General features: G+C 44.7%; 1 protein-coding gene across 1 annotated transcript in view; it reads right to left on the bottom strand.

The window, feature by feature from the left end:
* efnb3b (ephrin-B3b) overlaps window positions 1-22,858 on the bottom strand; it is a 91,277-nt gene extending 68,419 nt beyond the window's left edge. The window contains exon 1 of the mRNA XM_030722733.1: window positions 22,003-22,858. Coding sequence (XP_030578593.1) covers window positions 22,003-22,151 — 149 coding nt within the window. The 5' untranslated portion in view covers window positions 22,152-22,858. The remainder of the gene's footprint in view (window positions 1-22,002) is intronic.
* Between the last annotated feature and the right edge of the window lie 580 nt (window positions 22,859-23,438).

Raw genomic sequence — 23,438 nt, 5'->3', positions numbered from 1 at the left:
AGGATTTTCTTGCAATGAAGACATGCAAAAATAAAAAAAAATAAAAAAGAGACTCAACCCAAAAAGAATGTAAAACACCAGATCAGTTTTGATGTCCTTCATTTCAGTGTTGATCTGAGTGTGAGGTCCTCCCTCTGATCTGGCATCAGTGGTCAGCCCTGCCAGTGTGTTTAGAAGTGTTAAATGCCCCCCTGACCTGCTGCAGTCTGTTATTAGGCCTACCGACTGCCAGGCCTGCTAACTCACACTGGCATCAGTGCCCACGCCTGGCAGCACACACAAATCATTCAGATACACAAACTCACATGTGCAAACGCTTAGAAGCAAACATGTTTTCCCGGCACACGCAGGCGCACACGCAAACCCGACGAGCACTCAGCAGAGGGTGAATAGCCGGTGATCCTCCTCCTCCTCCTTCCGCCTTATCAGTGAGTCGCGTTCCGCCTTAGCCATGCATACTGTACAGTCATTAATCATGATTCTCATTAATTATCTATGCACCCGGCTGGCTAATTAACACATCAGCTCAAGCAGAACTAATGCTGCATGCTAGTTCACCTCCCACTCACACCCAACACACATACACGCACAGGCACACCCGACAAACCCCGCTCCTATCAAACTTTAGTTTGTGTCCACTGCGAGGAGGAGACGGGACACTCAGGGAAGCTTTAATCTGACAGCACGGTTCGGGACGAGGAGGAGGAGCATCAGCAGAATCCACGAGCTGCAGATTAAGGGAACATTTTGCTAATCGTGCTCAGACTCTCGTGTTTAATGCCCGTTGTTGCGATTTACATTTTTGGTCACGCGCTTGCCGTCGTGTCTTTTCAGTGGTTTGCTCCAGTCCGTTGATCAGGAGTGTGAATGCCGCGCAGATGGCACACAGCCGCGTGGGCTAAAATCTGGTTAAATTTGGCTCAAAAGTGAAAGTTTAGGAGAGTCGAAGATCAGACCTTACAAGTGAACTTGTTTCAGCAGTTATGTATTCAAATCAAAATGGAAAGACGCATGCAAATATGAGGCTCCGTGTCCATCCAGCTCATGATCCCAGACAGGATAAGATAAAAATAACTGACATGTAAACATACCTAAATGTATAGACATTTTTTATTATTATTTTTTTATTTGAAAGTAATGATGGATATATGACCTGTCCAGGGTGTACCCTTCATTTTGCCCTGTGGCAGCTGGGATTGTACTTGTATTAACCTCAAATCAAGTGGAGCTCTTTGACTATTTTGAGGCAATGCGACTTATCAGCCTTTAACGGTGCGTAACACCTTGTTGTGCGCTCAAAGCTACCCACTGTAAAGCAAAAACAAATGCCTGAAATGTCCGAGAACCGATGTTCTACCGGTTCAGTTTCCTTCCATAAATAATAAATGGTTAATTTATCACTAAAGCCCAAATAAGGATGCTGAAGGGCGGCTAGCGCGCAATGCGGCAGAAAGAGAAACTGATGGAAACTTTTGCAGTCTTGACCTTACAGTTAAGTTCAGGTTTTAACCACCGGACACTAATCACAAAAAAAAAAAAAAAAATGACCCAAACCTAATTTAGATTTTTGTTTCAATTTGCCGGACCTTTTCTTCCCGTTAAGGACGCACGGAAGCAGAACGAGATAACAAGCAGCGAGATTGATTCAAAGCGACTTCACTGAGCGGACAGGAGAAGTGCCGCATCCCGCTGGGATATCTGGCCACTCCATGTGGTTTTATATGCTGGTCCAGCTTTCGCAGTATTTTCTCCCTTTAATCTCCCATGAGGCCTTGGGCAAGAGTGAGACGTGTGCCTGGGGGTAAAATAGAGGGTAATTCACACTCAGACATGGAATTATAATGTTTCCATGCATGAAGCCTCTGAATAATTTACAGCATTCAATGGCTTAGCATTACTCATCCCTACACACACACACACACACACACACACACAGGTCTCCAACTGCCCAGGCTGTGGCACAGATTTAGTCGTCGCCCTCGCCTCACCGATCTCTCACTGGTGCATCACTAAATACAGCCCCCTCATCTCATTCTTTCTGACAGACTGTGCAGCATATAATTATGTCCCCCCTGAAACCAGGGCAGTAATCTCACACACTTGTCTGGCCATTATTACGTCGGGCTCTGGCTCCTCTCTGCCCACACCCTGTGCCTCCTCTCAGCCTCTCTCATCTGCAGCTTGTTCTTTCAGCTCAGCTCTGATTTCTCCATCTCCACTTCTTCATATCTCCATTCTCTTTTCCTCCCTCTATGGGCCAAAAAAGCCTGAATGAGAGACAGAATGAGAAAAGGAACGAGGCGCTCTGACATTAACGAGATTGCTCGTTAAGAAGGGGGGGGGGGGGGTGGAAGGCGAGAGGATGGGAGGTGGAAAATGGAGTGGCTATAATTGGGAGGTTTTTGAAAAGGAGAGAAAGAAAAGACAGAATTAGGTTTCTGTCCAGGGGCCTGTCTGTGCATGTGTGTGCGTGGAGCAGATACGGAGGGGACTAAATATAAGGTGAGAGAATGACTTGTTGGATTTCTCAAGAGGTGCTAAAGGTCACACACACCTATCAATCAGGTTCATACAAAGAGCTGGGCCTGCCCCCTCCATCCCCTCTCCAGCCCCCCCCCTTCCCACAAAAAAGCTCTCTTCCGAGACAAAGAAACACTTTACAGTAACAGGCTTCTGGAGACTATTTCCTCTCTGTGCTTGTAGCTGCTGCACTGTCAGCAGGCCCATTACAGAAATGCATTCCATTGGCATTTCACTTCATGTCGGGCAGGGAGGCTAGAAAGCTGCTTCACAACACCAGACACATCCTGCAGAGACAGCTTGGTTTATAGCAACATAAAGGAGCGTCAAGATCTCTCTGCATGTGGATAAAAATATTTACTCTCCCTTCAACGCATTAAGCCTCAAGGAGTCATGCACAGAGCGTTTATTTAGGGATGCATTTTCTCTTTGAGGCACCGGACCTCTCTCTCTCCAAACTCCTCCAGCTCATAATGCTTGGTAATAAATTTACAGAAACCGATATCCTGGCGTCTGAAGGCACAAGCCACCTCGAATGAGTCCGTGTGTGGCTGAAAGCATGGGGTTTTTGCATTTCTTAATGTGCAAATATGTGCCAATAAATGCGGGTATGCACGTGTGTATGCTTGTGTAAGTCAGTGTAATCCCTCGCTATGGGACGCCCTCTCTTCTTCCCGTGCCAGATGAGGAGATATTCTGCCAAATTCGACGGGCAAGTGGGCTGCCAACTGCAAACATACACTCTCAACCGCACAGCAAAATCATACCCTGGCATGTGATGCACGCATATGGGACACAAAGAGTTTCTGTATGTCATGTGTGTGTGTGTGTGTGTGTAAAGATACAAACACACACTCCTGGCTGGGTGTGGGCAGATTTATTCTCATCTATAGGTTTGGAAGAGATATCGGGGGCTTAGGGAGAGCACCCACAAAGAGGTAAATGGAAGAGCTAAGAAGAAGAAGGTAAAAAAAAAATGTGAATGAACGATAGAGAGGGAGTGATATAAGGAAATTAGATCCAGAGTCATGATGGGGGAGGGATAAAAGCAGGCCAAGTTGATGCTGTGAAACATTGAACTCCATGGCTTATGCACCAGGATGGATTATCTCTACCTCTGTTTCTGCCCCCTCCTGCTTCAATCTCTCCATTGTGCACCACTATAGAGCTTTATGGAAGCAGCGGTGTGGGGGGGGGGGGGGGATTGAATGAAATTCCTACTTTTTCTCTTTCTCCAGCTAAATTAATAATATGAGGCTCTCTATCCCTCTCAGTCTGCTTTATCCCTTTATTCGCCCCCCCCCCCCCCCCCCCCCCGCCGCCCCCCCATCCCACCCCCCCTCACTGCTTTATCTCTGAGTATTCCTTGATTCTATTATTCCCTTGGAGTTACAGAAGTATATGCTGGCGTGTATGTGTATTCAAAGCAAGCTTGACAGGCTGCGCACCAAACCGAGCAGGAGAAGTTTTGTGCTGGTGAGAGACTGCAGGGTATGAAAGAGGGAAAGAGTGAGAAATGGCGAGAGGTAGATACGACAAAGGGAAAGCTGAGTGGGGGTGGGTGGGGGGGTGCAAAGGCGGAGGTGTGAGATGAGATTGAGCAGATCAGAGTCACAGTTTCTAATAAGGGGTATGACACATTCTCAACTTTTACCTTTCTTCTTCATTCCCTTTTATTCTAAACCCTATTTCCTCCCTCTATTTTCTTACTTCTCTCCTCCGCCTTTGTTTTTCATCCACGCTTGAACAGAAGCTAAAGTGTAGCAGCGCTAAAAGCATCAGCATCCTGCACAGCATGTGCACATGCAGCACACGAGAATTATTCATTTCACTTGAGTGTGCAAATTACTAAGCAACGCTGCCTCATGTGCACAAATCCAACAGCTCCTGTACAGACCATTTATGGATTTTCGAGGACCTCGCTTGCCCTCTGACCTTTAACCTCTTGCGGTCTGTTTAAGCGAGTAGTATTTGTATTGTGGCATTTTAATTGGGCCAAAGCATGCCAAGCTGTGAACATGTTTCCACTCTGGCCTTCCACAGCAGTGGAAAGCTGCCCTGAGCCATATTGTTGTGGTCAAGCTGTGAAAACCTACTGAAAAACTGAAAGTCTTTCCATTCTAACCTAATCTCAGTTTTGATCATCACTTACATGCTGTTTTTTTTCCAGATATCAGCCTTAATTTTACTCTTTAATATAAGCCGCGCTGCAGCTGTGAACACGCGAGTGTGTTAAAGGGAGTCATATCGGACATTAGCCGGTCTTCAGCCTGCCAGCACAAAGCCTGTGTGACGTCAGATTGTGCAGATGAGTGGATAGCGCAGGCTTGCAAGTGGGCGTAATGTGACCCTTCACCTAAACCGCACGAAATATTTCAATTTCAGAAGTGCTTTTAAAGTACTGCTGGAAACTGTCTTTAATTTATGTGCGCAAATGGCACACATCATGCAAACAGACACAGATGGATCTGACTGAGAAACCAAGGGCGCTGCACACCTACACACTGAAGTAACCACACCCTGAATCATACCCTGGATTATCTTTTACTTAAAATGAGAATATAATTTCAAATCTTACGTTACGGCCCACTTATCGGCCAATCAAAACACGACCTACTCACAGCGTCATCCACGTTGAGCTACATACTACGCTTGCATAGGTTGCAAACCCCTCTGTGTAGGCAAGTACTGTAAATCCCGCATAAGACTGTGCAAACGGTCTCCCTGCTGCTTTTTCACACTAAACCTTTGACAACAGCAAACCAACGGGAGACTGAAACACTGGCAGGGAATACAATGTAATGCTTTTTGTATTTATCACAAGGTAACAGAGTTTTGAAGGCACCTGTTCAAACCTGTTTTTTTTTTTTTATTATTATTATTTGGTTTGTTTTTTTTTGTTTGTTTTTTTTTGTCTGGAGCTCCTGTGGAAGTGGCACCCCTGCTGCATTGTCAGCTCCATTTAATTGGATGTTTTTTCGACACAGTGGTGAAATCGGTCTGAAGTTGGCTCTAGTCTTTGATAAAAAAAGGAATAGAAAAAAAAACAGGTCTACAAAACAAGATATGGACATATTCTGTACTATGTGATCAGAACCATTTTTGATATTGCAGGGAGCAATGCTACAAGCAGAAACTGCCAAATTAAGATGTTAGGCTGCAGGCAACAGGCTCCATGGCAGCTTGCACAAACCAGCACATGTCCAACACCTTTTTTTTTTTTCCCCCCTCCAACTTGCAATGCAATAAGGTGGAAATTGGTAGTTTTGACCAACAAGTAATGACTTAAGCCAGGACACAGTGCAAGAGAGCACCAGCCCAGTTCAAGCACTGCTGCTTGGCCCTCTTCTCCCCACTTCCTCACCCATTTCTCGTTTTTTTTTTTGTCTTTTCTTTCAGTTTCTCTGCCAGTGGAAGTATTTAATCAGGGCGTCAATCAGAGAACGACACATGTAAGAGAATGAAGTTAAATCCAATATGAGATACACAAGATAACACAGCTGTTAAAACCCATCAGCTGCCTGCTAGATAACACCCCTGTCGCAGGCATTAAGTCTCTTCTCCCTCACTTTTGCTCTCTGTCGTTGTCTAATCTCTCTGTCTTAATGGCAAAATGAATGGTTGTTAAATCTCAGCTTCTCTCCATCTCTTCGCCATTTTTTTTTTCTTTTTCCTAAATTGAAGTCTCTTTGCATCATAGTCTCCTTCAGGGTTATTATTGCTAACAAGAAGTAAAGATCTAGCCATTGAATAAAAGCACTTTCAGATCAACTGAAATGAGATATAAATCACGGTACAAACAAGCCAACACACTAAACTTTAGCCAGTGCAGAAATCAAAGATTTTATTTGATTTTTTTAAGCTTTTCCTTATTTTCTGTCATATATATATATATATATATATATATATATATATAGTAAAAATCAGCATAAGTACAAGTGATCCCTGTGAGCCAAAAGCTCAGGGTTACACTGCTCTAAATATTTGGTTTCAGAGTTTTTTCTCCTTCACCTCTCTTCTAGTGCTGCTAATGGTGAGCACACAAGTCCCACCCACCTGCTTTTCAAACCTCCTGTTTATGATGGGCAGCCAATCAGAGGAAAGGTGCAAAGTTAGTCTAGTAGAGTCAAAGAATAAAAACATGGCTCTGGAAATGAGTATGGTTACCTTTAAAAACACTGCTAAGATGCTAAAATGAATTGAACCTAACAAAACACAACACAACTGAAATTTTAATTACATTTCAGTGAAACTGTAAAAGCTCTGACCACTTGGTCCCTTTTTTTCACAACTAGCAGGAGGATAAACCTTCATTTCGCCCATGCAGGGCTGACCCACGATTGCTTTATTAAAGCCACAAGATTACTCACAGGATTGAGCCAGATTAACCAGAAGAGATCCAGAAACTCACTGTGGCCCACTGCTTGCCATCAGAAAGCAGGAGACGGTGCATGCAAAGCACAGAGTCCTTTTAAAAACAAAAGGAGACAGCAGGAAATAAAACAGGACAACAGAGGTGGTCGAACCGGTTAAAGGAGGTGAAGAGTGAAAGCTCGTCTGGGCACAGACAGACGTTTAAACTAAACAGACATTTTAACAGACGGGTAGATGGGGAGATAGTCGGCGGGGAAAAGCGATGGATTAATGGAGGGTGACTGTGGGAGGAGAGGCTGTCACCACCTGCAGCAGCCGATGGAAGCATTGCTTGGGTTTAAAACGGCACCGTTAAGGACAGAGAGATAAGATAGGACTGCAAGCCATTCATCACATTTATAGGAAAGGTGACATTTAGCCAGACGACAGCTCGGTGTGTCTATATTATGAGGGCGCACAGGCCACAAAAAAACTTGTGAAAAGGTGTGAAAATGGGTTTGCATGCAAATGGATTCTTAAAGCTCATTTCGAGTTCTGAAATATTTTTATTCTTGGACTCCACTACAGTAGCTTTGCAGGATTCACGTTCATCGAGCAGCCAGAGCTGTCCAGCCACCTGATATGTGCATATTAGGGAGATCCACTCTTAGTGACATCACACAGATCTGAGAATCTGAGCCGTCTAGAGCAGTGTGAAGCCTCACCTTTTGGCTCATAGGGATCATTTGTTGAAACTTTGGCCATCTTCAATATGACCACCCACCACTACAACAGCATATATTACTGATGTGGTCCCAGGTTGCATTAATTATCTTTTGTAACTTTTTTTCCTCAGCAGTTTGTGCTGCCAAACTTGTTATTCTTGTGTGGGTGCACTGCAGGCACACATACACAAACACACTAGCAAACACCTGTCACTTGTCCAGGTGAGAAATAAAACACGGGTGGGACGGAGAGATAGAGAAAGAGTGCAAAGGGCTTTAGAGAGGAGAGAAATGGGGCTTACGGAGGACAGAGGAGGAACGGATGGAAAGCTGAAGATAAACTAAGCTTCAGACAGCAAAGCAAAATGTGTGTTGGGAGAAAGACACACTTTGTTGTGAGAGGACACTGGACAAGCAGACTGACAGGTAGGTTTGAAGGCGGAAACCATGGGCAGGATGCAAGAGGTGGCAATGGGAGAAAGAGAAGCAAATGAATGGAGAAGGGGGGGGGCAAAAGGGGGAGAAAAAGAGGGGAGATGAGGAGGAGGGAGGGTCCGTGGGTTCATAATCCCCTTACAGACAGCTTTGTTGAGTGATTGGCAGCCCAGCACGCCACGTTATAGAGTAAGCACGGAGGGGGGGCCCGCAAAGACTGGAGGGATTATCGCTCCCCTTGGTTTACAAATCCCCTCCCACACCACCTCATCACCACCTCATCACCCCACCACCCCACCCTCTTCCATAGGGTCAAGTGGTACAGGCCAGTTTCTGTTGTTTCCATGCTCTCTTTTTAATGCTCACCCAGAAGCCTTGCTTTGTCTCACACGATTGTGTTGTTTTGCAAATAACACTTAATGTGGTGATGGAGGGGAAGAGGGATGTGTGTGTGTGTGTGTGTGTATTTTTATTTATTTTTTTTGGGAGGGGGGGGGTAGTAAGTATCACGGGGAGGGGGTTGTACACAAACCCACGCAGGGCATGTACACAAGCACACACACCTACGCATGACGCATGCCTGACATCCACACAATCACACTTGCACACAGGCAGAAACACACACACACACACACACATTAAAAAAAACCTTGCTCTATTCAGCATGCAAGGGCATCGTGAGGGTACAGAAGCACTTAAACGAGACCTTGAGTGAATTCTTTTGTTCTAGCTAAGTACCGCCATAATAGAGTTAGCTCGCCCGTCACAAGAGTGATTAAATTTAAGAGGAAACATAAGGAGAAAGCAAAGGTTTTGATTAAAAAAAGATAACATTAAAAATACAGTTGAAGTGCGGCACTTATGCATGATAGCGCCGATGTTTGGCTGCTCTACAGCAGCTGCATTAAGGATTTGGGGAATCAGATAATGTGTATGATTTAGCAAGTGCCAGAATACACCTCATAGACTGGACGTGTTGCAATACTCAGCTGTGTACACACACTGCGCGCACACACACACACACACACACACACACACACACACACACACACACACATATATATATATATATATATATATATATATATATATATATATATATATATATATATATATATATATATATATATATATATATATATATATATATATAAATATAAAACGGCCACCCAGGACTAAGGCTCCAGATGGGCTAGGCCTAACTGAGACCGGTGGCTTTGCTGAAGAACACAAAATAGGGAACCAAACACAAACACCACAGCAGCTGTGTGCTTTAGCCAGCAAAACCCAAGACCACACAGCCAGAGGGTTATCAGTACCATGTAGCAGAAATAACCAGCCTGTACACAGAAGCGTACAAGGTACAGGCACGGTGACCCACAGTCGTGCCACGCAGCTGAAAGAGAGACTGTGGAAGATAAAGGCTTTTGTCCCGTCCACCCGTTTCCCCCCTTGTGCACCAGCTTTCTTCTGGCTTGATTTTCTTTGTGGGGAAGGAGGGAGAGAGGGAAGAATGAAGAAAGGGTATTAAAAAAAAAGAAAAGAAAGGAAGGAAAGAAAGAAAGGAGGGTGTTCCATCTGTTTTTTTTCCCCCCTCCTGTGGCTGGGGACCTGCAATACAGCTGCACTCCAAAGGAGAGCGATACTGATAAAGAAGAAGAAAGATTTTTGGATGAGGAAGTTTCAAGACAGGGTGGCTAATGAGGGAATGGCTTCCTGATTTGCAATGAATTTTAAGGGAGGGGTACATCTGCCCATGCATGTGTGTGTGTGTGTGTGTGTGTGTGTGTGTGTGTGTGTGTGTGTGTGTGTGTGTGTGTGTGTGTGTGTGTTCAGGCCATGCTCTGTTTGGTTCACAGTCACCCCCAAATTACTCTTACACTGCAGTGATAGGCAATCATGATCATTCATTCTGTCTTTACTACAGAGGGGCCTATTTACTGCTGGACAATGATGAGCGAATGAGGAGAAGCAGAGACTACAGATCAAAAAAACCACCCACAAAGAAGAAGAGAGACAAAAGGAGCTGTTGGAGGAAAAGGAGAAATAAGAGGAGGAAGAAATGAGAGCAATTTAAACCAAAAAAAAAAAAGGAGAGAGCACAAGAGGGAATAAATTTTACTGTCTGCCAACCAGCTGTAACATGATAACGGCTTGGATATGTAGTGGAGGAAACTTACACTGATGGCAAGCCAGGCAGCGAGAGAGAGAAAGTAAAAGGAAAGACAAAAGAAATGAAAGGGGGATTAGCGCGGAGAAGTGGACTGGTTTTACAGACGACGAGAGGGCTAAGAGTGCGTGTGGGAGAGTGTGAAGCCAGCGAGCCGAGTGTGTGTGAGGGCTTTCAGTGGGAGCTCTGGGAGGGGAGCTCTTTTGTTCACAGAGGAGCAGAGGGAGGAGGAAAGAAGTGAGGGAGAGAGAGAGAGAGAGAAAGAGTGGAGACGAACGACTGGAAGAAGGGAGCGAGGGATATGCTACTGATAGAAAGAGGAGGGGTGGCGGAGTGCACCTCAGAAACTCAACCCCTCCACTTGGACTTTTTCCAGGACTGGGAGCAATAACATTTTTCATCTGTGCATGCATGTGCGTGTGTGTGTGTGTGTGTGTGTGTGTGTGTGTGTGTGTGTGTGTGTGTGTGTGTGTGTGTGTGTGTGTGTATACAAGCTCGTCACTGTGCATGCCTGGATGTGTGTAAGCCAGTGTATATATATGAATGCTGGAGTGTGTTAAGGTTGACTGCAAGACATGAGGACAAAAGCAATAGAGAGGAGTTAAAAAAAAAAAATGCTAGAAAGCAGTTCTGTCGCTTGATGCTCACACACACACACACACACACACCTACACACACACTCACACACACACACACACACACACAGAGCGGTGTACTGTGGCCAGAACTGGGGTATCAGATGATGGGATGTGGAAGGGGCAACAACAATCCACTTCACCATTCTTGCTATACAAGATGGATCTTGTTAGAGTTCCTTGTCCTAGACAACAAAGCACCGCAGTGCACTCTATATGCCGCTGCAAAAAGAAAAAGAGCATTTGGAGGCAGTCAGCTAGTTTACTTTAGTACACAGCCTTAAATCAGTGCTTCAGGGTGGAATACTTCTATCGGGAAAATGTCTGCTTTTCAGGAAGTGGGAGAAGCCACCTTGTTTTAGTTTGACAGCCATGCATTTTTGAGTTTATTCATCGCAGGTCTGAAAGGGGTTCATAAACCTGAGAGTCTGGATCATTTTTTTTTTCCTGTCTAAGAGAACAATGCAGCACTTCAACTGGTGTCAAACTTTTAAAAAGCAAAGTAACGCACCCTGCTGCAAAATGAAAAGTAGAATGTATAAGCAATTACATGAACCGTAGCTCAGCTAAATACACTTAGGGATTTTGCTGCTACAGCTTTTCTAGATCTGGTATAACCAGTTATGACTGCGACTAATTGTTCCTGTCTTCTGAATCACACAAACAGGATACGTGGTGTGAATTACCGAGCTTTGGAGGCTTTAGTTGGAAGTCACAGCAGACTTATGGCCCCACTTTAATATCCCTTTTGCGCAGCTCTCTGACTGCGCGGGGAGAAGGACACACAGTGTTGCTCGCCGTGCAACACTGAAGTCAATCACCTGTGATGAGCTATGGGCGGCAAGGTTGGTTTAGTTAAATAAAACTATAATGGAAAGAAAACACTTTAGTAAACTGAAAAAAAAAATAGCCAGCCAATGAACTTAGATAACATTGTGCACATGTTCAGGAAGTGTCTTTAGTTTTAGTCTTTGACAGTTTGGTCTACTATGTCAACAACACAACTCAGAGCAGACTGGAGTCTACACAACTGTGAGTCAACTGAGTTCACAAAGTAGTCTGTTATACCTATTTATTATCTATTAATAGATAATAAATAGCCTCATGTTGTTTTAAAGCTAAAAGCAATAACATATCGACTAAAACGTTGCATTTTTAAATAAAAAAAAAAAACTACACTGAAGTGATTGAACCCTATCTGGAAACACGCTGAAGCTATTTAAATGTATTCATTTAAAACTAATGAAAAAGGGAAAAAAAAAAAACTATAATAACTTTGCCGCATGGGCTCAATGCTGACTGGCTCGAGCAGGAAAAATAATGAGCATCAGAGTTCACCACAAAGAGGAAGAAGTGCAAAAGATCAGCAAAGATCAGAGAAGCATGGATGAGAAGCACAGACAAAGGTTGCAGTGGACACTTTTATTTGTCTGTTTCACTCTGCCACAAAGAAGTTTTTGTACTCCTGACTCCTTGCCTTTTCCCATGGTGGGAGGATAACTAAAGAAAACAGCACAAACAAAGACAAAGAGTAGCCCACATTACTGGTTAATCCACATATTTTTGACACTGCCCTCAAGTGGCAGCAGACAGCTACAACATGCAGACGTGTACCTGCAAACACCCAGTGCAGCAGTCACCAAGTTTTAAGAGGTTTTGAATTATGATTTTACACATGCAGTTTTTACAACTGATGAGCACAGAAGTTACAGTTATGCCTCTCTTTCTATGTGTTTATATAGACCTGAAATAAGAAGGGGGGTGGGGGGTCACCGAGAAGGTTGCTGACTTCGAGACGTGCCCATAAGCACTTCCATCCCAGCATGTGATTTCTATAAACTGAGATAAAGTGATAACTTTCAGTGGCTGCTAAGCTCCCCTCACATGAGGCCCTTGTGCATCTGAAAACAGAAGAGTTCAACCTAATCTTCCATTTCCATCATAATGATGCATTTTTAATGTCAGTCCCACTTAAATTAAATGTTCTACAGAACCCAGGAAATGAAGCATGATTTTTTTTTTTCCCCCCGCACTGCTCGCCAAGGTCAGTTTCCCCCGTAGACTATAGCAACAATGGGCTAATGCCAAAGCCAGATGGACTACACTTACTGTACGGTCTTTTAACTCCTAATTAGAAGTATGCATATGTGCACACACGCACAAGCATCTGAGGAGGAAGAAAGCGTGAAGCCTGGAAAAATCATCAAGGTGGTGGGAGTCAGGCGTGGAGAATACTGCAAAAGATCTGAGGTGGAGAAGCAAGGACTGTGCATATGTGGAGTAATAAATGTGGTCGTTTATTACTAGGCCGAGTTTCAAGATGACTGGCTGTTATTGCAGAGGGGCAGACCGGCACAGGGTTCCCCACCAAAGCCTCTTACCACGAAGATCATCTCTGACCCATTGTAAGTGAAGAGGGTAAAGATTATCTTAAAGCTAAGATGCTTTGGAGTAACAAGAGACCAAACATCTATCCACACCCCCTTCATCACCCTCCTCCCTACACACACACACACACACACACACACACACACACACAAACACAAATAAAAGCCATGCATCATTTTGTAGTTCAGCAGTGAATAGCTGTTCTGCTTTGTAACCAGGCCCCTTGCAGGCAGAGTGATTCATGTCTGCTTTCGTTTGCGGCTCCGTGTGCTTTCTGCAAATCTCCGGATAACGGCGTCTTATGCCAAAAATATAAATGTAAAATGAGATATTTAAAGAAAACTCCACCTGTAACAACTTCATCACTTACAAATGCAGCTACTGGCTGGCTGTATTGCACTTCTGGGTTCATTTCGGTGTTTGACTGTGTATTTTTGTTATCCCCGACACGATTTGAGGAGATTGTGTTCCTATACTGGAGTACAATGAAAAGGAAAGAGTCCCGGTAAATGTCAGGTTTGGGAGTATAGTTCACTGAATCAAAGAATGGGAATGATTGCGGGGGATGAAATCCATCAAAGACGAGGCAGAGACATCATTTGACTGCAGCCTCAAAAGACCAGAATGCAAGTTGACTTTTGAATATGAAGCATGACTCTTACAACGCCTAAGAAAATCTTTGCTGTATTATTATCCCTGTTTTCGCCCACACACAGTACTGAGAGCAACGCTTGTGTAATATGGTGAAAATCAGAAACCGAAGCACAAGTCGGTGATACAAGATGAGACAAAGTGGGTTCACCTATAAATGTAAATTACAGCATTTTATCCTGGAGTAAAGTGAACTTCAAGTATTGATTATACAGTGGAACGGCAGCTTTATCTTAAAAGGGATTGATTTGGCTTTTGGCAAATTAACTCAACGTGTTGTCCCGGTACGAGGCGTTTTCACCATTTCTGCCTTCGTGAGCATACTTTATGTGACGTTTAGGCACAGTGTGCGTTTGCAGCGTCTCATCTTATCATATAAACTGTAGAAGTAAATTCCAAGAGGGGAAACAGCTGCCAGTCTCTTAATCGCTCCACGCTAAGTTGATCAAAGAGCTTATTCTGCTCAAAAAGTCAATGAATTCCTTCAAAGCTTACCAGGTTTCACGCTGGACTTCACAGGGATAAATATTATGGGACGTGTCAGTAATGAGGAATGAGGGGCTGGCTCGGTTGAAGTTGAGCAGGAAGCAGCTAGTCATGGTGGTGACCTATAGATCATCAGTCACTCTCACTAGCTGGGGCATGTCACATCATCCAGTACCTCTGTCAGACCTGGCCATGCTGCCAAATAATCCATCTCCCTCTTCACTCGGCTTCCCTTACTGTCTTTCAAGCTTTTTTTTTTTTTTTTGTTTCCTTTCTCCAAGCTTGTCATCTCCCCACTCTCCTCCTGTCTCCTCTATCTTTGCCTCATCTCACCCTGACAACACCCACTTCTTCTATTTTTGCCCTCCTGCTCATATCGGTCGAAGATGTTTGCCAAAACTTCAGCTGTGACAAGGCACAGCTGTCCGCTGACAAACCCCGCTCATTTGTCTCTCTTGTGTGTAGACACACACACAGACACACACACACACACTCTCGCTTTTAGCATTCAGTTACAAAACCATTTCAAGCCTGCGACCAATCAAACTGCCGCGCTGACGTCCACCGGGAGATGGCGAGAGGAGAGTGATGGAGTTGTGGTGTTGACGAAAGTGACAGGATGTAAAGCCTGCAACTGGAATGCATTCTGGCTGTTGGGAGAGGGAGATAAGGGCACAAGCATTTGTCTTTTGTTTTGTATTTTACAAGTTCTGCATAACTGTGTAGGTCTATGCAAACGAGGACTCCACCTCGACTGCCTGAGGGGAGAATACTTGTAGAAACACCAAACAGGTGTTACAAAATGTTCTTCCTACCAGTTAATTTTACTGCTAACAATCTAGCCTTAAAACATGGAAATAAAGTCAGCCGGCACACTAAGAATAACTCAGCTGGTGTCATTGGGAATCAACACTTTTTCAAGACTGGACACTAAAACATGTTGTAAACAATGCTGTGGTATTTTTATTGCATACGTGCATTCATACTAAGTGTGGCTACATGAAACACCTGGATGGTATTTACTCTTAACTGTTAAAAAGTTGGTTGTGGAACCTTTCACTGACTGCACAGTGAAAAAGAAGGGACCATCAAAAAATGTTCAGCCAGCAGGAAGAGGACCATTTGTCAGCTCCCATGGTGATCCTAATGCCAGCTAGCTAGCTAGCTAACAGTGACGTATTTTTCAGATAAAACCACACCTTATATGTCTTGTGGCATTTTTTTTTTCAGCATTTAAATTATCAGTTTCAGCACAAAGGGATTCAGTATTATGTGAGGTGAGAGGTACAATTCACAAATGTTCACAAAATCCAGTAGCTAGCGTGACATCGCCAACGCACAATTTGAGACTACATCACCCTGTTAAAATTCACATACTGTTGAGGTTTTGCAGTCATGTGACCGCTAATCACACGGCATTAGCTTATCCACCATTCTGGACACGCGACAATGTAGGGCCAAGTTAATAAGGTCCCAGTCTTACGCCTTATTCACTTGCAACCACTGGTTGTGAGGGAAAAATTTGCAAAAACCTCCTTATACAAAGACAAACAAGTAGTGTTCGTAGCGCACTACATCAAAGTGTTTGAACAAAAGTACATATATAAATTGAGACACACCACAGGTTGAAAAAAAAAATCCTATTTGACCAACTAGATTTATTATTATTATTATTATTATTTTAGTTTTTTATACCACTTGATAGGAAGGGAATTTGCACACACCATACACAGAACAGCCTAGAGCTCAGGGATCTCAAGACACAGTTTAGTATTCAGGGCACAAACACACACATGCCACCACATCCTCTGTCACAAGCCAGAATCCAGACACACAAAATGACAAGAGTGTCAGCTGCCTCCCGCTGCTATCCTGTTTAGCTAGCTGTAGCTGCTGCAATACGAGCCCAACCCAAATGTTGTGAAGATGCAGCCGCAGAGCTGGGAGTCTCTAAACTGACGAGCAAAGGAGGGGGGGAAGGGGGGTGGGGGGGGGGAGGAGGAAAGAGAAGAAACGGCTAGAGGAAGACTCAAGGGCAAGTAAAAGGCAGGATAGAGGAGTTGCTCAACACAGTGACAGAGGTTGCACTTATACTGCACACACCTCTGGCGTATAAAGTCTACACACACTTTCGTACTGGCTTCCCACCCAATCCACCACTCTGTTCCTCTGTGTCACCCATGGGGGGGAGGGGGATTGACCTGGCCCAGTCCAAATGCTGCCAGGAGGATTGGATGATCCTGCTTAGGAGGGTGTGCTGTGAAGCAAGCTAATGAGAGGCCTCTGTGTGTGTGTGTGTGTGTGTGTGTGTGTGTGTGTGTGTGTGTGTGTGTGTGTGTGTGTGTGTGTGTGTGTGTGTGTGTGTTGGCGGCCCTCACTCAGGGGTTATGGGTTCAGCCACCCAGGGCACTCTGCCCAGTGATGCTGGGGACACATGTGACCCCTTCAGACCTCCAGCCTGGATTACTGTTACCACTAGTATGCCTGTCTGTGTGTGTGTGTGTGTGTGTGTGTGTGTGTGTGTGTGTGTGTGTGTGTGTGTGTGTGTGTGTGTGTGTGTGTGTGTTGTGCATGTTTGCAGGGGAGAAAGTTGCTTGTTTTTGCATGTGTTCCAATATTTTCAACTAGCTCAGCCAGCCACACGCTTTTAATCTCCTTCATCCTAATCATCAGCACTTTTAACAATTACCAAAAATCCCAAAGTCACTTCGAAAGCCCAAGGGACTTGGGAAGTAAATTAGTTCTTTAGCTAACCCCGGCATATTTACAACAGCGCTTTATAGCTGTTATGATGTTGATGAATGTGCGCTGCCCCTGCCAAATAAACTTATAATTGAGTGATAAAATAATGAATGAATTCCGAGTGGAACAACAGTCCGTGACGCCTGCCAATTTCCTCACCTCTCCTGTGTGTGCGTGTGCGCGCATCTGCCCTCCTGTGTTTACTATCTAGAGGTAGCAGTGTGTGTGTGTGTGTGTGTGTGTGTGTGTGTGTGTGTGTGTGTGTGTGTGTGTGTGTGTAATGCTCACTTGCACATGCAACAAAGGAGATACATTAGGACCACACACTCTTTACACATGTGTCCAACAGTGATGGGGAGGGGGAGGTCGAGCCTCCCGAGGCTCATTTACTTCTGCGTGTGTGCAGACATGAGCGGCTGCAATAGATCCATCTGTTTTTGCGTGTCTGTATTTTCACAGTCAAACCCCATACCTGTGTGTCCATCCGCCTGAACAAAGACGGAAAGGAAAGGAGAAAAGATTGCTGCCTCTGGTTGGATTGGCTGCCTTCTTCTTCTCCTTCCCCTGGCCTTTCCATTCCGCCACATCAGCTGAAAGCTCTTTTCACAGCTCCTGTTGCTCTCAGCTCGTAAACTTACACACACTCCTCTTTTTCACCGAGGGGGGAAGAGGGATGGTAGGAAGAGAAAGAGAGTGAGGGAGAAAAAGGGGGGGGGGGGGGGGGGGGGGGGGGGGGGGGGGGGGGCTACTGCCTGCTCGCTTTAACAGGCAGCTTGAGCGATATGGTCCATATTATTTTACTCCCGTCTCCTCTCTCCGCCACATTCCTCTTTTTTTTTTTTTCCACACTCTCTCCAAAAATAAAAACAGTACCCAGTGGATATTGTCTAATCATTTCGCCTAAGGATGCGTGTAGGCTTACCAGGCTCCTGCTTACTTACCCACACAGCCCAGAAAAGCCTCAGAGCATGAATTATTCATGAAGTCAAAACCTACAGGATGGGTGTAAATGGGTGTGGGCTTTTAAACATACAAACAATCAGTAAACGGATGCTGGAATGCTGCTTCTTTGATATGACACCCTGTTTGACCTACTAACACCTATTTCTCTCTCGCTCCCAGAATAATCTCACCAAAAGCATTTCTGGTGATTCCACTAGTTTTTTTTTTTTTTTTTCCTGTAGTTGAAACACTTAGCCTAGTTAGCTAGTCTTTTATCCGGCGCCAATTAGCCAGCGATTAATGAATTATTGAGAAACGGGAAGGGGGGGGGATTAAATTTTAATGTGGATCTTAGGGGGAATAGTTGTATTACAAGTCACCGCAAGCGCCAAACGAGGAGACGCCCACCCTCAGCAGCCGTTTACAATAATCTACAGTCGTTTACTAAAGCGTGGAAAGAGGAGAGGAAAGGGGGGAGAGGCTGTGAGCTAAAGGAGGGGTGAATGAGGGCTTTTGGCCGTAAGAACAGACGCTGAAATCAGACTTGCAAAAAGGTTCCAGAAACTACAAAAGTCCATATGTCCTGATCAGATGAGTGACCAAAGCCAACATCACTCCACTTGGATTCCTTTTCTCTATGTGTGTGTGTGTGTGTGTCCACCAATGTGACCTGCCAGTGTGTGATCCCATGTGTATGTGTGTATGTGTAGTGGTCACCTGCCACCCCCCCCCCCCCCCCCCCCGACACCCATGCCACCTCCCCCACCCAAACTCCCAAGCAGTAATGTAAGATTCGATCTTTCATTAGGGTGGCCGTGTAAGGCCGATAATAGGAGATGCTGAGATAAGGATAATATATGTCCGAGGAGGAGCTCGTCCCAAGGTGATCGTTCTGGTTCAGTTCCCTCTTCCTCAAGCAGAACCTGTATTGGCACTTGAGACTTAACAGGTATTGATTTACTTAGGGTTAGGACCGTCTCTACCCCCACTCTGCTCTCTCTCCACCGCTCTCTCTGTTTCTCTTTCACCTCCCAGCACCTGTCTCTGTTTATATTCCTCCCCGAACGCTTCTGTCTCCTTTCTTTCTGTCAGGCTGCAGTAATATCAACCTCACAGAGCAGTCTATAAAAGGGTGGATGTCCCGGTGCATTTTGATATTGTATTTAAGGAATTGCTCTGGTAGTAGAGCCCCTCCCCGCTGCACCCACAGATGCCTCCTTTTCCTCTTCACCTCTGTCATCCCTAACACATTTTTGGGTGCGTCAGTGGCTGCTGTAGCGTCATAATTAGTGGCTGGATGTGACACATGTTTCCAATTTGCTACGTCTGGTCACTGCACCGAAGCGGGTGGGGGAGTGATGGAGCGAGGTAGAGATAGAGACAGACGGAAAGTGACAGTACAGAAGAGAGGGAGAGAATAATGGATGGGGGGGGGGGGGGGGTTGTCTGTGCCAGTAAGGATGTTTAAAACAATTCAATCAATTTTTTCAGATAGTTTATGTTGTTACTTTGTTTTTCAGCTTTTCATCACTATTTTTGGACACTTAGCCAGCTCATAGTTGACGTGACACAATTGATATTTGCAAGAGTGCCAATATCACAATTAGCTAGGCCGATATCAGCCGATATCTGCAATACTGATATTAGGCTGATGCAGATTTATGCATCCCTAGGGCGGAAAAAATAACAGGGACCTAGAGGAAATAGAGACAGCATGAGAAGGAGAGAATATAAGACAGACAATGAGGTAGAGAAGAAGATTGCTCACACGGGCGTAAAGAAAGATGGGGGGTGCAGGGGTGGAGGGGTGGAGGGGAATCCGCAAGTGGATGGTCGAAACTTCAAAGCAGCATATGCAGCAAAGGTCTAGAGGTTAACAATGTGACACTCCATTTGCTACACGGACAAGATGTGAACCATACATGCGCTCTGATTGCTACAGCTTTTGCTTACTTTTCGCCTCGTTTCTGAAACCACCTGTGTGTGTGTGTGTGTGTCAGTGTGCATGAGTGTGTGTGTGTGTGAGCTCCAGAAGCTTGTCCTTGGAAGATGCATGCTATTTAGACAAGCAGTGGGCTCTTAACATATTTCAGCCCAGGGCCAAAACCTATTCTGCCCCGAGGCAGCTGATACTAGACTGCTCTTGTCACGTAGAGCAAGGAGAAACAAGTACATGACAGTATGAAAAAGGGCCAAGAAAATAAACTGGAGGAATGACTAAGCTGATTAACTATGAATAGTAAGCTTCGTGAATAAGCTTCATAGTATACAAAAAGGCTTTGTATTTTGGATATATGAGTGAGTAAATCTGTGGAAATGACAGCAGAGTGTGGCGTCAAAGCCACCACCCGTCTAATTGCACGCCGGGCCCATTCACTAAGCCCTGACACCCACCTAACACTAAACTCCATTAGGAGACAATAGCGTGGAATCACCTGTAAGGCTTCAAAAGCCCAGGCTGTTAGCTTCTCAGTGGAAATTACCCTCCTGTGTCCAACTCTACTCCCTGTCGGGCGAATCCACCCACTGCTGACAAAAAGCCCTCATTAAGGGCTTCATGCCTGGCTCCACAGCAGGGGCCCACGCACAGTCACATCTGTGGAGAGGTGGAGAAACTGGGCAGGACATAGCCTCCAGCACATGGACGCATTAAAAACCTGTTAGTCTCTGAAAAAGCCCCTGGCACGGGTGTGAGTTGAAGCTGTCGGGGGTTGGGTTGGGGGGTGGTATAAGTGAGTCAATTTTCTCTTGTGTTTCTTTTTTTTTTTTTTTTTTTTAATATAAAGTGTACTTAGAAGAAATGGGAGCTATTCTGGACCGGTGCTTCATGCTGATAGCCTGCACAGAAGTGTTTATATCATGCTGCAAAATATCATTGTTCCAATTTGCCAACAGAAATGTAGCTTGAATTTGCTGAAATGAATCCTTGTGTCACCCCCCCCCCCCCCTCCATACAAGCTGCCTTGTTATTACCCCCATACCACCCCCACCCCCTCCTCACAGCCAGCAGGTCCATTCAGACACAGGGAAATTGGCAGAGGTGTGAGAAAAGTGGTGTCAGTCATTAAGGCTGGACAGCAGAGGGGTGTTTAAAATGGCATTTCCTCAGCTAATGCCTGACACCTTCTCCACGAGGAAAAGAAAAAAAAATGCAAATGAGCATGTGCAAAGTGTGCAGACTGGGTGTTTGAGAGGCCTGAGGGCCAAAGGGGGCCTGGACTTTAATCAAGGTCATCCAGCAACAGCAATTAGAGCATCACACAAGTCTTTATCATCCTACACACAGCTTCCATCTACAGCCTACAGCTCACAGAGACTTTAAGAAGAGCTGCAGCTGGACTATGCACAATAATCAGCGGGACAGATTCAGAGCAGCTCAAGGTGTAGGCATTTATCAGATCACACTGTTTAGATTGAACAAACAGTGCTGAGGGTGGATACAATAATGATGTAATTGTGGCGTGTTGTATTTTTTAAAGACATTCCCAAAAAACTGTCCAAAAGGAACCCTGATAGGGAAAAAAATCATTAGTACGGTCAGTAAGAGGGGCTGTCTGCTGTAGGCCTGCACTCTGTAATGAATTTCTAAACCCTCTCCAGCAAACAGTAATGATGGAATGGTGTGACAGTACAACAACCTGTCAAAATGTGAACCCTCATAGAAAAAAAAAAACTATATTCTCAGTCAGGGCCTGCACTTAGTGGTGAATTTCTGCCCTCATCCAACTTTATTTTCTTCTTTGTCGTCTGTGTCATGTTGCATTACTGCTCGGCACTGCACACAGATTTGCTTAGATTCATTAAATATTGCACGATTCTCACGATTCACACTTCTAACATGCAATGAAACAAAACAAAAAAATTCATCTTTTCCCTCAGCATGGCTTGGAGAACTTCGAGATCAAACCTGCAATTAGTCAACCAGAGAAACTGTGAGGTCTGCAAGTGATCTTACCTTTCGTTCAGGGAATTCCAGTAGATGGGCTCCAGGTTGCTGGCTGTCGTTCCCAGTAAATCCAGTAAGAATACCAGCAGGATCCCCAATCCATTCCCACTCCTTCGACACGCCATCTCAACCCTGACACCCAGCATATGCAGCCCCATTTAAAAGCGCGATCTTTTCTGTGGTTTCGATGCTGTTGCGCGGGGACTCTCAAAACAATAGACGTGTGGCTACAGCCGATCAGGCTATAGGTAAAGACAGTCAAAGTGAGAAGTGAAAGCCTGCGCTACACAACCTCATGAATCCGAAAATGTAGCGAATTGTAAGCGATCGCAGCACACGCACCGAAATGTGCGAGAAAAACTTGTTCAATCCGTGCGTCTGGATATCCAAAAACGATATCTGCGCGTCCACAGTTGTACTATTTCTGTGCCAATCCCATGACTTTCCCCGTTAATTTGTCCTTTTTTGTTTTTCCAAAAACAGCGCTCCTCGGCTCAGATGTTACTCCACGGAATCAAAATATTTATATGAAAAAGAGACTATCGCCACCCAAGATCTAACTCTGTTGCCTTTCGGTGCGCCCTGATTGTCTTTTTTTTCGAACAATGTTCCCTTGTTCTCTGTGCCGACTCTGTGCGATTTCTCTCCCATTACCGTGTCTCCTTGCAAGAATATCTACCTTCCAACATATCAGGCAGGAATGAAAAGGAAATACTGTCAGTGTGGTGGAAGGATACAATCAAAATCAGGTCAAAAGTGTGAGAGAAAAACGTTTAAAATTGGAAAGATGGTACTCGTGTCCACAGCTCCATCCTCATAAAAACATGTTGATGTTCGGCGGGCTCAGTAAGTGCGCATTACAATCCTTTTTGGCCTCTTTCTAAAAAAAAAAAAAAAAAAAGAAAGAAAAAAGAAAAAAATAGAGCATACAGGTTGATCACGGGTTGTAAATCCTTAATAGATAAGCTGGAAAATAACAACAAAAAGGATCCAAATCGATGATAAATCCAAGAATTAATTCAAAGAAACTGAAAAGAATCAATCAAACAGCTAGAAAAGCATCTCCACTCTAATAATGTCACACACAGGCCAACGTGAAAGTTGTGAAGTGATAGAAGAAAATAAAAAAAAGAAAAAGATGCGAGTTATGAGCATCAGTCCCTGCTAGAAATTATCTGATGCGGTGCATCATTTAGAGAGCAGGACGCGTCGCTTCTCGGTCATGGAAAAGCGCTTCATTCGTTATCTCTTCCGTCTCTCTGCCTCAAAATCCCACTGGTTTGACTTGTCCTAACGCTCGCAGCACATTGACAGACCGACTGGCTCGTTTGAGGAGGAGGAGGAGGGAAAAAGGGGCACGGATGAATGGAAAAAAAAATCCCCATCCTCCGACTGGCAGGCAGTGCGCACTGACGGAGCGCAATTCTTCCAGGCTTTTTCGGGGG

The sequence above is a fragment of the Archocentrus centrarchus genome (assembly GCF_007364275.1).
Source record: "Archocentrus centrarchus isolate MPI-CPG fArcCen1 chromosome 18 unlocalized genomic scaffold, fArcCen1 scaffold_23_ctg1, whole genome shotgun sequence".
NCBI classification, from domain to species: Eukaryota; Metazoa; Chordata; class Actinopteri; order Cichliformes; family Cichlidae; genus Archocentrus; species Archocentrus centrarchus.
This window is presented reverse-complemented; position numbering and strand designations above follow the sequence as displayed.